This window comes from Triticum aestivum, chromosome 7A (assembly GCF_018294505.1).
Source record: "Triticum aestivum cultivar Chinese Spring chromosome 7A, IWGSC CS RefSeq v2.1, whole genome shotgun sequence".
In the NCBI taxonomy this organism is placed as follows: Eukaryota; Viridiplantae; Streptophyta; class Magnoliopsida; order Poales; family Poaceae; genus Triticum; species Triticum aestivum.
The window spans coordinates 488,053,691-488,067,889 of record NC_057812.1 but is presented as its reverse complement, the minus strand read 5'-3'; the positions used below and the strand labels follow the sequence as shown (position 1 = coordinate 488,067,889).

The 14,199-nt window shown below is 42.1% G+C and overlaps 1 protein-coding gene across 15 annotated transcripts; it reads left to right on the top strand.

Moving 5' to 3' along the window:
- Window positions 1-8,573: 8,573 nt before the first annotated feature.
- Window positions 8,574-12,079, top strand: LOC123147720 (uncharacterized). 15 transcript variants are annotated; one of them, XR_006473416.1, is made up of 4 exons: window positions 8,574-9,531; window positions 9,739-9,805; window positions 11,088-11,170; window positions 11,583-12,079. XR_006473416.1 is itself a non-coding variant. In XM_044567013.1 (4 exons), exons 1-4 carry the CDS (start codon window positions 9,099-9,101, stop codon window positions 11,637-11,639), a joined length of 324 nt encoding a protein of 107 aa, XP_044422948.1. In that variant the 5' UTR covers window positions 8,574-9,098; the 3' UTR covers window positions 11,640-12,079. The 15 variants fall into 15 exon arrangements, 2 of the variants coding, with proteins under 2 accessions (XP_044422948.1, XP_044422949.1); XR_006473417.1 differs by having other exon boundaries at window positions 11,082-11,170; XM_044567013.1 differs by lacking the exon at window positions 11,088-11,170 and having other exon boundaries at window positions 8,574-9,148; window positions 9,382-9,531.
- Window positions 12,080-14,199: the final 2,120 nt, after the last annotated feature.

Below are 14,199 nucleotides of genomic sequence, written 5' to 3'. Positions count from 1 at the left end.
ACTCAACATAAAAGTAAATGGATAGGCCCTTCGCAGAGGGAAGCAGGGATTTGTAGAGGTGCCAGAGCTCGGTTTTGAAATAGAGATAAATTGTATTTTGAGCGGTATACTTTCATTGTCAACGTAACAACTAAGAGATGGCGATATCTTCCATGCTAAACACATTATAGGCGGTTCCCAAACAGAATGGTAAAGTTTATACTCCCCCTCCACCAACAAGCATCAATCCATGGCTTGCTCGAAACAACGAGTGCCTCCAACATACATCAGGTCCCAGGGGGAGTTTTGTTTGCAATTAATTTTGATTTAGTTTGCATAAAGCATGGGACTGGGCATCCCGGTGACCAGCCATTTTCTCGTGAGTGAGGAGCGGAGTCCACTCCTCTTGAGAATAACCCGCCTAACACGGAAGATAAGGACAACCTTTGTTGATACATGAGCTATTCGAGCATACAAAACAGAATGTTTATTTGAAGGTTTAGAGTTTGGCACATACAAATTTACTTGGAACGGCAGGTAGATACCGCATATAGGAAGGTATGGTGGACTCATCTGGAATAACTTTGGGGTTTAAGAGATTGGATGCACAAGCAGTATTCCCACTTAGTACAAGTGAAGGCTAGCAAAAGACTGGGAAGCGACCAACTAGAGAGCAACAACATCCATGTACATGCATTAAAATTAATAAACATTGGATGCAAGCATGAGTAGGATATAATCCACCATGAACATAAATATCGTGAAGGCTATGTTGGTTTTGTTTCAACTACATGCGTGAACATGTGGCAAGTCAAGTCACTTAAATCATTCAAAATAGGATACCACCCCATCATACCACATCATAATCATCTCAATAGCATGTTGGCATACAAGGTAAATCATTATAACTCATAGCTAATCAAGCATGGCACAAGCAACTATGATCTCTAATTGTCATTGCAAACATGTTTATTCATAATAAGCTGAATCAAGAACGAGGGACTCATCATATTTACAAAAACAAAAGAGGTCGAGTTCATACCAGCTTTTCTCATCTCAGTCAGTCCATCATATATCATCATAATTGCTTTTCACTTGCACGACCGAACCATGTGAATAATAATAAGAGCGCACGTGCATTGGACTAAGCTGGAATCTGCGAGCATTCAATAAACAGGAGAAGACAAGGCAATATGGGCTCTTGGTTAAATCAACAATAATGCATATAAGAGCCACTTCAACAATTTAATTATGGTCTTCTCCTACTGACCCCCAAAGAAAAGAAAAGAAATAAAACTATTTACACGGGAAAGCTCCCAACAAGCAAAAGAAGAACGGGAAATATTTTTGGGTTTTCTTTTTAATTATTACTACTACAGCAGAAAAATAAACTACTACTAATTTTTTTGGTTTTTCTTAAGGTTTAACAAACACACAAGAAGAAAGCAGGAAAAAGAAAATAAACTAGCATGGATATTACAGTGAAAAGGTATGAGCACCGACATCTAGCAATGAGTGTGTGTGAGCTTAAATGTAATGTCGGTGAGAAATACGTACTCCCCCAAGCTTAGGCTTTTGGCCTAAGTTGGTCTATGGCCACGGCTGGCCTGGCGGATATCCATAATAATAGTTGTTGGGGTCATACTGTGATGAGGAAGAAATAGTTGGATCATATTGTGATGAAGAAGAAGACTCTGACTGCCACTGGCTGACAGTCATCTCTGGATCCCAAGAATAAACAGATTGTCGTGGAGACTCATCTTGTGGTTCCTGTTCTGGCTCCTCGACTGGTGCAGGGTTCTGGTAGGCGTGAATACCCGTCAACGGAACAAGGTACGTGCGTGCAATCAAATCAAACAAAGAAGGATGCATGCAAGGTAATAGTCTCAGGATGATGTTTATTAAAGAACAATTGATATTTAAGCTCCCCTGCCCTATTTTAACAATAAAACTCATGTTGCCACCCATACTTTTATGATCTAGATAAACACGGGGAAGACCTTTTCTTCCTCTCAGCATTGCCTAATAGGATATGTTAAAATGTGCGGCTAGGCCGTGTGGCATAGATGCCTCCAAAGATGGGGCCCTAGTATGATTCATATTTAATCGGTCTAGCCATAATACCGCCCAAACTAAAAGTGTTATCACTGTATAAACATTGGAGCAGAATAATTAAATCAGGGATACTAAGGTTTCCAGAATTTCCGCGTCCAATTAAACAACGACTAGCAAATAATGCAAAGTAACACAAAACAGGAAAATGTATGCTAGTGATTTGTGCGTCGAAAACCTTCCTGGTTTCTCCTACAGTGATATTATCAATAAACCCATCCACATCATGATGATGTGGTTCTTTTGTCTTGCCCTCAAAAGGGACTAAACAAATCCGACAGAAATCATAAAGTGACATCTCCTTATGCTCATCATATAAATGAAACTCCACCGTAGGTGGTGAGTTCCTAGCATGAAAATGAAAGTTTTGCACAAAGGTATTTGTGAGTAAGAAATACTGATCGCATTGGTCATGGAGGAAAGCGGTGAGGCCTGCATTGTGAGCCAATTCATGAAAATCCTCATAGATATCGGCTGCTCTCAAGAAATCTTCAGAAGGCCTTTCACACGCCCGAATCTCCGCGGTGCGTGGCAAATTATACTTAGGCTTCGGTGCCTTTTCCTTCGAGCTTTGGCTCGATGAGCCCCTAAAAAATCTCCTCATTATTTTTCTGAAACAATCTGAAATTTTTAATAACTTCAAACAAAAATGAACCAACTTCAATAATATTGATAGTAACTACTCCTACAAGTGCCTGGAGCCTATATCAAGCATTAGAACTACTTGGAACCATATAAATTTGGCATGCAAGCATCAAGAACATGGTCACCTATGCAGCACAAATTTGCAAAGAATAAAGCACTAGAACAAAAACTAATTGGACCAATGGAGGAGTCACATACCAAGGAACAATCTCCCCAAGCAGTTTTGCGAGAGGTGCTTTGAGCAAGGAGATCGAAAATCACAGCAAAAGTGGCTGGAACTCGTGCTTGAGTTGGTTTTTCGGGTTTGTGTGAGATATATGAAAAAGATGGGTGCTGGGATAAGTGGAGGAGGGCCACCGTGGGCCCACGAGGCAGGGGGCGCGCCCTATAGGGGGGCACCCACCACCCTCGTGGCCAGGTGGCAGCTCCTCCCGCGGTAATTTTTGCACAGTAAATCCTCAAATATTCCCGAAAAAATCATATTAAATTGGCATGGCATTCTGAGGACTTTTATTTTCGGGATATTTTTATATTGCACGGATAAGTCAGGAAACAGACAGAAAATACTATTTTTACTTTATTTAATATAAATAACAGAAAGTATAGAGAGGGTACAGAAGTTGTGCTTCTAGTTTCATCCATCTCATGCTCATCAAAAAGAATCCACTAACAAGGTTGATCAAGTCTTGTTAACAAACTCATTTCGATAATCATGAAACCGGAGAAATTTCGAATAACACTAAGTTACCTCAACGGGGATATGCACATCCCCTATAATAAGTATATCATATTTCTTTTTGATAGTAGGAAGAGGAAATTCAAAACCTCCGATTATAATCGATGGAATTTTTCCAATAGAGTTGATACTATGAACTTGAGGTTGTTTCCTTGGAAAGTGTACCGTATGCTCATTACCATTAACATGAAAAGTGACATTGCCTTTGTTGCAATCAATAACAGCCCCTGCAGTATTAAGAAAAGGTCTTCCAATAATAATAGACATATTATCATCCTCAGGAATATCAAGTATAACAAAGTCCGTTAAAATAGTAACGTTTGCAACCACAACGGGCACATCCTCACAAATACCGACAGGTATAGCAGTTGATTTATCAGCCATTTGCAAAGATATTTCAGTAGGTGTCAGCTTATTCAAGTCAAGTCTACGATATAAAGAGAGAGGCATAACACTAACACCGGCTCCAAGATCACATAAAGCAGTTTTAATATAATTTCTTTTAATGGGGCAAGGTATAGTAGGTACTCTGGGGTCTCCAAGTTTCTTTGGTATTCCACCCTTAAAAGTATAATTAGCAAGCATGGTGGAAATTTCAGCTTCTGGTATCTTTCTTTTATTAGTAATGATGTCCTTCATATATTTAGCATAGGGATTTGTTTTGAGCACATCAGTTAATCGCATACGCAAAAAGATAGGCCTAATCATTTCAGCAAAGCGCTCAAAATCCTCATCATCCTTTTTCTTGGATGGTTTCGGAGGAAAAGGCATGGGTTTCTGAACCCAAGGTTCCCTTTCTTTACCATGTTTCCTAGCAACAAAGTCTCATTTATCATAACGTTGATTCTTTGATTGTGGGTTATCAAGATCAACAGCAGGTTCAATTTCTACATCATTATCATTACTAGGTTGAGCATCATCATGAACATCATCATTAATATTTTTACTAGGTTCATGTTCATTACCAGATTGTGTTTCAGCATCAGACATAGAAATATCATTTGGATTATCAGGTGGTTCAACAATAGGCTCACTAGAAGTTTGCACAGTTCTATCATTTTTCTTCTTCTTCTTTTTAGAAGAACTAGGAACATCAATATTATTTCTTTGAGAATCTTGCTCGATTCTCTTAGGGTGGCCTTCAGGATACAAAGGTTCCTGAGTCATTCTACCAGTTCTAGTAGCCACTCTAACATCATAATCATTTTTCTAACTATTAATTTCAACAAGCACTTTTTTTGAGCCTTAAGTACTTGGTCTACTTGAGTGATAACCATAGAAGCATGTTTGCTAAAAAGTTTAAGTTCATTTTTAATATCAGCCATATAATCACCCAAGCGTCTAATCATATAAGCATTTTCTTTTAATTGTCTACCAAAATAAGCACTGAAGTCGTCTTGCTTAAACATAAAGTTATCAAACTCATCCAAGCACTGACTAGCAATTTTAGTAGGAGGGACTTCAGCTTTATCATATCTATAGAGAGAATTTACCTTTACTACCTGTGTCGGGATATCGGGATCAGGAGGTTCTTCAGTAAATAAATAATTAAGATCATATGTTTCTTCAACAGGCGGTGAATTAAGACCATGTATTTCTTCAATAGGAGGTAAATTCTTAACGTCTTCAGCTTTAATACCTTTTTCTTTCATAGATTTCTTTGCCTCTTGCATATCTTCGGGACTGAAAATAAAACACCTCTCTTCTTAGGAGTTGGTTTAGGAATAGGCTCAGTAATTGGAGAAGGAGATGGCTCAGGAGCTGGCTCAGAAGGTGCCCAATTATTTTCATTTGTCAATATATTATTCAATAGAATTTCAGCTTCATCCGGTGTTCTTTCCCTGAAAAGAGAACCAGCACAACTATCCAGGTAATCTCTAGAAGCATCGGTTAGTCCATTATAAAAGATATCAAGTACTTCAGGTTTCTTAAGAGGATGATCAGGCAAAGCATTAAGTAACTTGAGAAGCCTCCCCCAAGCTTGTGGGAGACTCTCTTCTTTAATTTGCACGAAGTTGTATATTTCCCTCAAAGCAGCTTGTTTCTTATGAGCAGGGAAATATTTAGCAGAGAAGTAATAAATCATATCCTGGGGACTACGCACACAACCAGGATCAAGAGAATTAAACCATATCTTAGCATCACCCTTTAATGAGAACGAAAATATTTTGAGTATATAAAAGTAACGCAATCTCTCATCATTAGTGAACAGGGCAGCTATATCATTTAACTTGGTAAGATGTGCCACAACAGTTTCAGATTCATAGCCATAAAACGGATCAGATTCAACTAAAGTAATTATACCAGGATCAACAGAGAATTCATAATCCTTATCAGGAATGCATATAGGTGAAGTAGCAAAAGCAGGGTCAGGTCTCATTTTATCTCTAAGTGATTCTTTGTTCCATTTAATTAATAACCTCTTAAGCTCACATCTATCTTTGCAAGCGAAAATAGCGGCAGAAGATTCCATATCAAAAAGATAGCCCTCAGGAATAACAGGCATATTTTCATCATCGCTATCATCATCGTATTCAGATTCAATAATTTCTTTTTCTCTAGCCCTAGCAATTTGTTCATCAAGAAATTCACTAAGGGGCACAGTAGTATCAGGCATAGAAGCAGTTTCATAATAAGTATCATGCATAGCAGAAGTGGCATCATCAATAACATGCGACATATCAGAAAGAATAGCAGAAGCAGATGTAGGTGTCGCAAACTTACTCATAACAGAAGGTGAATCAAGTGCAGAGCTAGATGGCAGTTCCTTACCTCCCCTCGTAGTTGAGGGATAGATCTTGGTTTTTGGATCTCTCAAGTTCTTCATAGTGTCCAGCAGATATAAATCCCAAGTGAATCAAAGAATAGAGCTATGATCCCTGGCAACGGCGCCAAAAATTAGTCTTGATAACCCACAAGTATAGGGGATCGCAACAGCTTTCGAGGGTAGAGTATTCAACCCAAATTTATTGATTCGACACAAGGGGAGTCAAAGAATATTCTCAAGTATTAGCAGTTGAGTTGTCAATTCAACCACACCTGGAAACTTAGTATCTGCAGCAAAGTGTTTAGTAGCAAAGTAATATGATAGTGGTGCTAGCGGCAACAAAAGTAAAAACAGCAAAAGTAATGTTTTGGTATTTTGTAGTGATTGTAACAGTAGCAGCGGGAAAGTAAATAAGCGAGAACCAGTATATGGAAAACTCGTAGGCACCGGATCAGTGATGGATAATTATGCCGGATGCGGTTCATCATGTAACAGTCATAACATAGGGTGACACAGAACTAGCTCCAATTCATCAATGTAATGTAGGCATGTATTTCGTATATAGTCATACGTGCTTATGGAAAAGAACTTGCATGACATCTTTTGTCCTACCCTCCCGTGGCAGCGGGGTCCTATTGGAAACTAAGGGATATTAAGGCCTCCTTTTAATAGAGAACCGGAACAAAGCATTAGCACAAAGTGAATACATGAACTCCTCAAACTATGGTCATCACCGGGAGTGGTCCCGATTATTGTCACTTCGGGGTTGCCGGATCATAACACATAGTAGGTGACTATAGACTTGCAAGATAGGATCAAGAACTCACATATATTCATGAAAACATAATAGGTTCAGATCTGAAATCATGGCACTCGGGCCCTAGTGACACGCATTAAGCATAGCAAAGTCATAGCAACATCAATCTCAGAACATAATGGATACTAGGGATCAAACCCTAACAAAACTAACTCGATTACATGATAAATCTCATCCAACCCATCACCGTCCAGCAAGCCTACGATGCAGTTACTCACGCACGGCGGTGAGCATCATGAAATTGGTGATGGAGGATGGTTGATGATGATGACGACGACGAATCCCCCTCTCCGGAGCCCCAAACGGACTACAGATCAGCCCTCCTGAAAGGTTTTAGGGCTTGGCGGCGGCTCCATATCGTAAAACGCGATGATTTCTTCTCTCTGATTTTTTTCTCATCGGAACTCAATATATGGAGGTAGAGTTGGAGTCAGAGACGCAACAGGGGGCCCACGAGGTAGGGGGCGCCCCCCCCACCCTCATGAGTAGGGTGTGGGCTCCCTGGTCTTCATCTTTGGCGATGATTTTTATTATTTTTTCTAAGATGTTCTATGGAGTTTCAGGTCATTCCGAGAATATTTGTTTTCTGCACATAAAACAACACCATGGCAATTCTGCTGAAAACAGCGTCAGTCCGGATTAGTTCTATTCAAATCATACAAGTTAGAGTCCAAAACAAGGGCAAAAGTGTTTGGAAAAGTAGATACAACGGAGACGTATCACTCCGCCCCGCGCGCCCATCGGAGCTCCTCTCCGGCGCCGCTCGCCGCACGCCGCCCCCCCACCGGCTGCTGACGCTGCTACCTCCCTGGCCGCCCCTGCCCTGCTTCCTCCTCACATGTGCGGCTCGCGCTCCGCCCGTGGCCTCGCCAAGGCCACGGCCACCCGCGCCTGGCGCCTCCACTGGCCTGCAGGCGCCCAAACGAGCTACGGATTGCGCCTGCACCCCCCTGCACACGGCGCCCGTTAGCCAAAACCGATAAGGCCCTGGCCCAATGACAGTCGGGGCCCAGCCCCAGATCGTTTTTATTAAAAAAAGAGAGTTTTTAAAAATAATAAATAATTATTAATTAATTAATTAATTAATTAATTAAAGAAATAATTAACTTAATAATTATGTATTAGATTGACCTAATCATTTAGTTAAGTAATTAACCATGTTTAATTAACCTGAGACTATGACGAACGGGCCCTACGTGCCAGGGTTGACCTAGTCAACCTGTAGACCTGCTGACATCATGTTGATGTCATGCTAACCCAATAATTACCTTTTCTAATTAATTAAAATCTGTTAATTCCAAAATTGAATCTCTACTTATCTCTAGTACTATTAAACAAGCAAACATATTCATCGCTAAGTGCACCCACACTAATCTACACAGAACAGTACGGACCAATTGCAGTCTCAGATCAGGATCATTTAATTTAATCTAACGATTAAGATTACACTAAGCCTCACCCCAAACTGCGTTTAGCGATTTTCCTGGGCGGACGAAAACTCTGCCGCCCGCATTGGTTCAGCCATACGAGGAAAAAAAGGCAAGATATGATACAGGAGAAACAACACGATCGGGGAGGCGGCGCATCTTCGGGGAGGATAAGAGGACAGGGGAGAAGTAAGGCCTGGTGGCTGCTAAGCAGGTGCTCGCCGGCGAGCGGGCTCCGGCGGCCGCCTAGCGCGCGGAGTTGGATCGGGGCGCATCCCCGCGGCCGTGGTTGTACTCGCTACGCCGCCTGCCCAAAAGAACCGGTGCTCCCCGCCGCCTGCCTCTCTTACCCACGTGAAGCTACCACTCCCTTCCTCCTCCGCCAGCCCCAAGAGTGCCCACCCCGTTGCCCGATCGGCTGCACCAGCGCCCTGACGGTGGCGCTCGTCGGCCCTCCCCGCCGGCCCCGCGCCGTACCCGTCGTCTCCTCAATCTGTTGTCAGGGGACATGCCAGCGCCCTCCCAGTGGCCCTCGCCGACCCTCCCCGCCGTCCCCGTGCCGTATCCGCCATCTCCCCAATCCGCAGCTAGGGGACACGCCAAGAAGCTTCAGTCATGAGGCCGTCGCGCCGGAGGTCTTCCATCTCAGATTTGTTTTCTTTACGGTATTTCCTCAGTGATGTGATGCTTCAACTTCTCTTCCGGTGCTTCTCAAATTGATGTAACCAAGAGTATGTCGTGGATCACCATTTTAGATTCTGAAATTTATTGTCATCTACCCGTCGTTCTGAACTTCATTTGTCATTTTTCAGCGATGCACAACTTTACTGTCAGGTTTATAGTCATCAAGCAGTCCTAAATTTTAAGGTTATATCAACATTTATATTCTTGATTACAGGGTGTTGTCAAGAATTTCATCATGGCCACTGCTTTCCCACCGAGGTATTTGCCGCATGCAGCCATGCACAAGTGTCGTCACTTGCATCTCCTTTGTGCGTTCCCGTCATTCCATGCCGCACGAGGCTGCAGTCACCACACCCTTGAGTAGGTAATTCATCAATTGATAGTTTTTGTCCCTGCCGTGACTTGCATCTTTCTACCTTGCTTCAAATTTAATTTGATTGAATGTCAAATAAAGATCAACTTTATCTCTGAATGATTCATGGAAGTGCAAGCTGAATTATATTCAGGATATTCTGATTATTACTTCCAAGTTATATTCTAACACAATGTCTTTGGTTTAACAACTTGCAAGTGTTTCTTGTACTGATGTTAACCTCATAAAAAAGACTCCCAGGTGGACATCTGCTATAAATAATCAGGTACTGCTTTCCATTATCAAATTCAAATGCTCAGTGAAACTATCCAATGGATGGACTGGTTGTTTAACACTGAATCATCAACACTTTATTCTCATCTTATCTCCTCTTCCATTCACTGAAACATCTGCAGTGCACGCTTGTTACTTCTTTGACTGCTTGAACATAAATATTGAGAAAACTCAATTTTCTATGGGCATGAATAATCTTTCGATTCATACATAAAATCAAAATGTGGTTCCAGTTCCAGGAGGTATGGCATGATTTCTCTGCTGGCGTGTGTGTGTGTTGCTTGTTTGTCTGTTGCCGGCTGGATTGCACAGCGGCAATGCCGGGAGCCGGGGGTCATTGGAAAAGTGAGATGCCGACGTCACTCAAAACGATCCTTGCATGGTATTGACAGAATCATCCACAAATTATTTGATGGCATTGACCCTTGCTTGGCACGTGCTTGGCATTGACTGAATCCTACATTGGCGAGCTTGTATCCCGACCAACCTCTTTGTCTTCATTTTTTAGAAGCTAACTCACTTGGTTTGTGCGCTCCAATTTGCATATAGAGAGGTTCAGATGTCTGGCCAGCTAGGCACTGCCTATTTCTCTAAACCTGAAAATTCAAAAATCACTTTAGTTTTCACTAACACAGCTAGGGCCAACACCTGCTATCAAAAGAGCCTCAACAGTGGACGGGGTGGCGGAGTAGTCACGTACCAACAATACAGTAACTGCTAGCTATACTTCTGGAGCAAATTCTTTGTCGTAGTCATCAGGCCGCAGATGGCGTTGCCGGGATACACGCCCACCAAGGTCTCCGGCCATATAGGCCCATGAGGGATCCAGGGTGTTGCTCTATGCAGCATCATGACCACAATGGTGACTTTGTTTTGAAAATACTATTTGAATGGCATCACAACATTGAGTACACATTTTTTTTTCAACAGTTGCTTTATTTTTATACAATGTGAATCTCCCTGGGTTAGAGCTTGAGACGTGCGTTACACACGGTTAATTTTTCACGATTTATTGTTGTTGCTATTTCCCACGAGGTACTTGATAAAAAGTGTTCGGCGTGTGGTGCTCTTCAATGACTTGTTCTCTTTTGAAGAGCAAGCAATAGAGCATGAGAGTGCCGTGATCCTCCAAATTCCTGCTCGCTTCTATACCCGTATATATGTTATTTTTGACTGATTTTATTCCCTTGAATGCTACATAAGAGGTGTCTTTGCAGAGCTTAAGAACAATTTATTTGGTTGGAGCTAACTAATACTGTATTGCAAAGGGCCAGACAGCCAACCAACTACAAATGGACTGCCCGAATTTATCCATGTGTTGGAATAGATGATATTTGATGATTTGAACCTTGCAACGGTAGGGTTTCCACATGTATCTACCTCAATTTATTTGATGATACTTGTTGAAAGATATTTCTAATACTTTAGTGCATGTGATATATTATTTTAGATAGTAGTACTACTTTAATGTGGTGTGTTACATTTTAGCTGGCAAATGGGTTAAATTCATCTACGCATCAGGTCATCAGCACTCAGTATCTCTGTGTTCTTGACATACAAAAACTATTCGTGTGTGAACTCTTGAAGTAAAATACCATATTGTCTGCTTGATTGTTATTGTAGTTAACAAAATGTTTAAAAATTTAGCAAAAACATACAACATCCAGTAATATAGTACTTATTAGCATCTATCGTGATTATCAACATTTATATTTGTAAGACATGTGTTGCACATGCATGTTTATACTGTTTTAAGTTTTCAACTGCAGGGGTGTGAGACTTTAGCATGCTCTGTACATAAGCAGGGAGTTCAGGGGCAGAACTGAAGGTAGACTCGGGTGCAGTTATCCACTCCTACTTGCTTTCACTAGAACAACATATTACACTGTGAAAGCAAGATCATGCACTGGCATCGGTTTTATTACTCCACAGATGTGGGTCATCGGCCATGACAAAATATGGGATAACAAATATTATGGATACAAGATGGCAACATAAACTTCGCAATTTTATGATTTGTGATCTCGTAGATTTTTGCCATGCGGAGGACAAATGATTCTGGCTATATGCACTGGAGTTTAATCCATGTATGTGAACTAATTAGATATCGATCTATGTAAATTTGGAGAATCATATGTGTTTGAGATGATTTGAGAGTGCCCTTACCGGCCGTGTAGGTCCATGGTAATTCGATTGTTCTGATTTGTGTTCCATTTTTACTTAACGGAGATGTATTTTCACTATTAAGTGTAATAATTAATAACTATTGGATGTGTTCCGCAACGCGATACGCGATGAGTGGGATTTTCCTTGGCATGAGCGGAGATGAGTGGGATTTTCCTTGGCATGAGCGGAGATGCCTTCGAATTACTAAGTTTTATTTGGTTGTCTGTTTCATGTGTTAGTTCTGTATTGTACCAATGTTCATTCAAATGAAAATGCAAGGTACTACAATGATGAATGTATGATATTTCCATAAAATTAATAAAATATAGGACATTGAAATGTAGGGGTTGAGGTTTAGAGGTCTGCTGGAGTTAAACAAATTGTAAGTGAGGATCTTTATAGGTGAGTCCCTATGCGTTGATTGATGGGAAATGTTTTAGGGGGCCTATGAGAGTTTCTTTGACTCCGGTTCATGACTCCTTGGAAATCCTCCCAACCATTCCTGTTTACACTAAAAAACATATTTTGTTACCCTTTTAATTATTATTTTTAAAAATTTCTTTAGTGAATTCAACTTCATCATATAACCGAGTTTTGCTTTGAGCACGCATGACGGCCACACGACAAGAGCTGGGAGGAGGCAGAGTTCATAAAGTACATGTTCGACCGTGACAACCCCAAGCATGTGTCCGCGTACTTGATGATGAGGTGACCAGGTGAATACGACTCATGAGAGTGCGAGCTTTGAAAGAGGATAAGTAGAACACATATTAGTCGCGAGGGAACGCAAGAATTTTGTTTCTCCTGTTGCAACGCACGAACACATTTACTTGATTAAACATAAATAAAATTAATAAAACTTTTTTTATATTTGAGAGTCGTGCGTTGCACGTGCATGCTTACTAGTACTATTAAACAAGAAAACTTTGACCTGGGCGGACGATTACTCTGCCAAATACGTCTTCTGTGCGAAACGTAATCCGTCTTCTCACATCAATCAAACTCCACAACCCGCTCCTCCCTGGCCTTCCTTCCAAGTTCATTGCACCCTCCTAGAATTAGATCGCTGCCGCCAGCCTACGGTCGCCGCTTGGAGGCCAAAACTCTCTTCTCCGGCTACCCCTGAAGGCAACCCACCAGGTTGCGTCCATCGGGATGACGACGGCCAGGACGAAGTCCGGCGTGCAGCGCAGGAACAAGGATCTCGACGAGGTTGAGCGGATGAAATTTCTCACACCCCAATCCCAGTTCGCGCTGCCGCCTGACCCTCTGCCGCCGCCACTCCTCCTCTTGGCCTTCGCCCCACACACATCGTCACCGCCCAGATTGTGCCCACCCTCCAACCCAAACGCCCAATCTTCCCTGCCGTTGTCGGACGCCGCGTCATCTCGCCGTGACCGCTTGCCACTGAACCCGTAGGCATAGAACCTGACGGGGCCGCAAAGGCCGTAAACAAACATGCGGAATCCGTCGCCGAAGCTCTGTTTCCCGACACACCGTCGCGGGCTCTGCTATTCCTCTACACATCGATGCCCACCCCTCCCCCGTGCCTCCCTCCCCGCCCGCTGTGACATCCCGGGCACCGCTTATCCGCCCTTTTCACTGCTGTCCGGCCGCCTACTACGTCAGGTTCCCGTTTCAGGGGTGGTGGTCAGTGCGATTTTGGGCCGTGCGTCGTTTTGCCGCTGCCGACAGCGGTCGGTAGATGTAGCGCGCGTGTGTGCACTAGCTTCGAGTCTAGCCTGGAGGAGGCGAGGTGGCTAGGCAGCGTTGCTTGCTCTGTTTCTATAGGCGCTGCTGGCTATACCTGCTTCTTGTAAGTTCTTGCACTAGCTGATGCTTGTACGTTTTGGATGTCAGCATAAAGTTTGCAATGCAAGTGGCAGGTGCCAACTTATAGAATTCTGAATTTTGTTATATCCACTTAACCACTTGGTGTAGATCTGATAGGTACTTATAAACTGCTTTTGATGTGTTCTCCTCATGACAAATGTAAATGATATTAGAACTGAAATTTTAAAAGGCTGTCTACTTAAAATTTTAGACTGATTCGGTGCATCTTTAAAGTTTGAATTGCATGGTATTATTTTCTGTAGTTAGATCCTACAGGATGTGTGCTATGGTTCAGACACAATACCTTGCTATTTAGATATTGTGCATATCATGATTTATTAAGCAAATGTTGGTAAGTGAATTTTGATTAATCCCGTGATGTATATG

Coding starts and splice junctions, on each gene's coding strand:
- LOC123147720 (XM_044567013.1), top strand. CDS start 9,099: ATGAGGCCGTCGCGCCGGAGGTCTTCCATCTCAGATTTGTTTTCTTTA. Junction 9,532..9,738: donor GTCACCACACCCTTGAGTAG/GTAATTCATCAA, acceptor ACAACTTGCAAG/TGTTTCTTGTACTGATGTTA. Junction 9,806..11,582: donor CATCTGCTATAAATAATCAG/GTACTGCTTTCC, acceptor TTTCAACTGCAG/GGGTGTGAGACTTTAGCATG.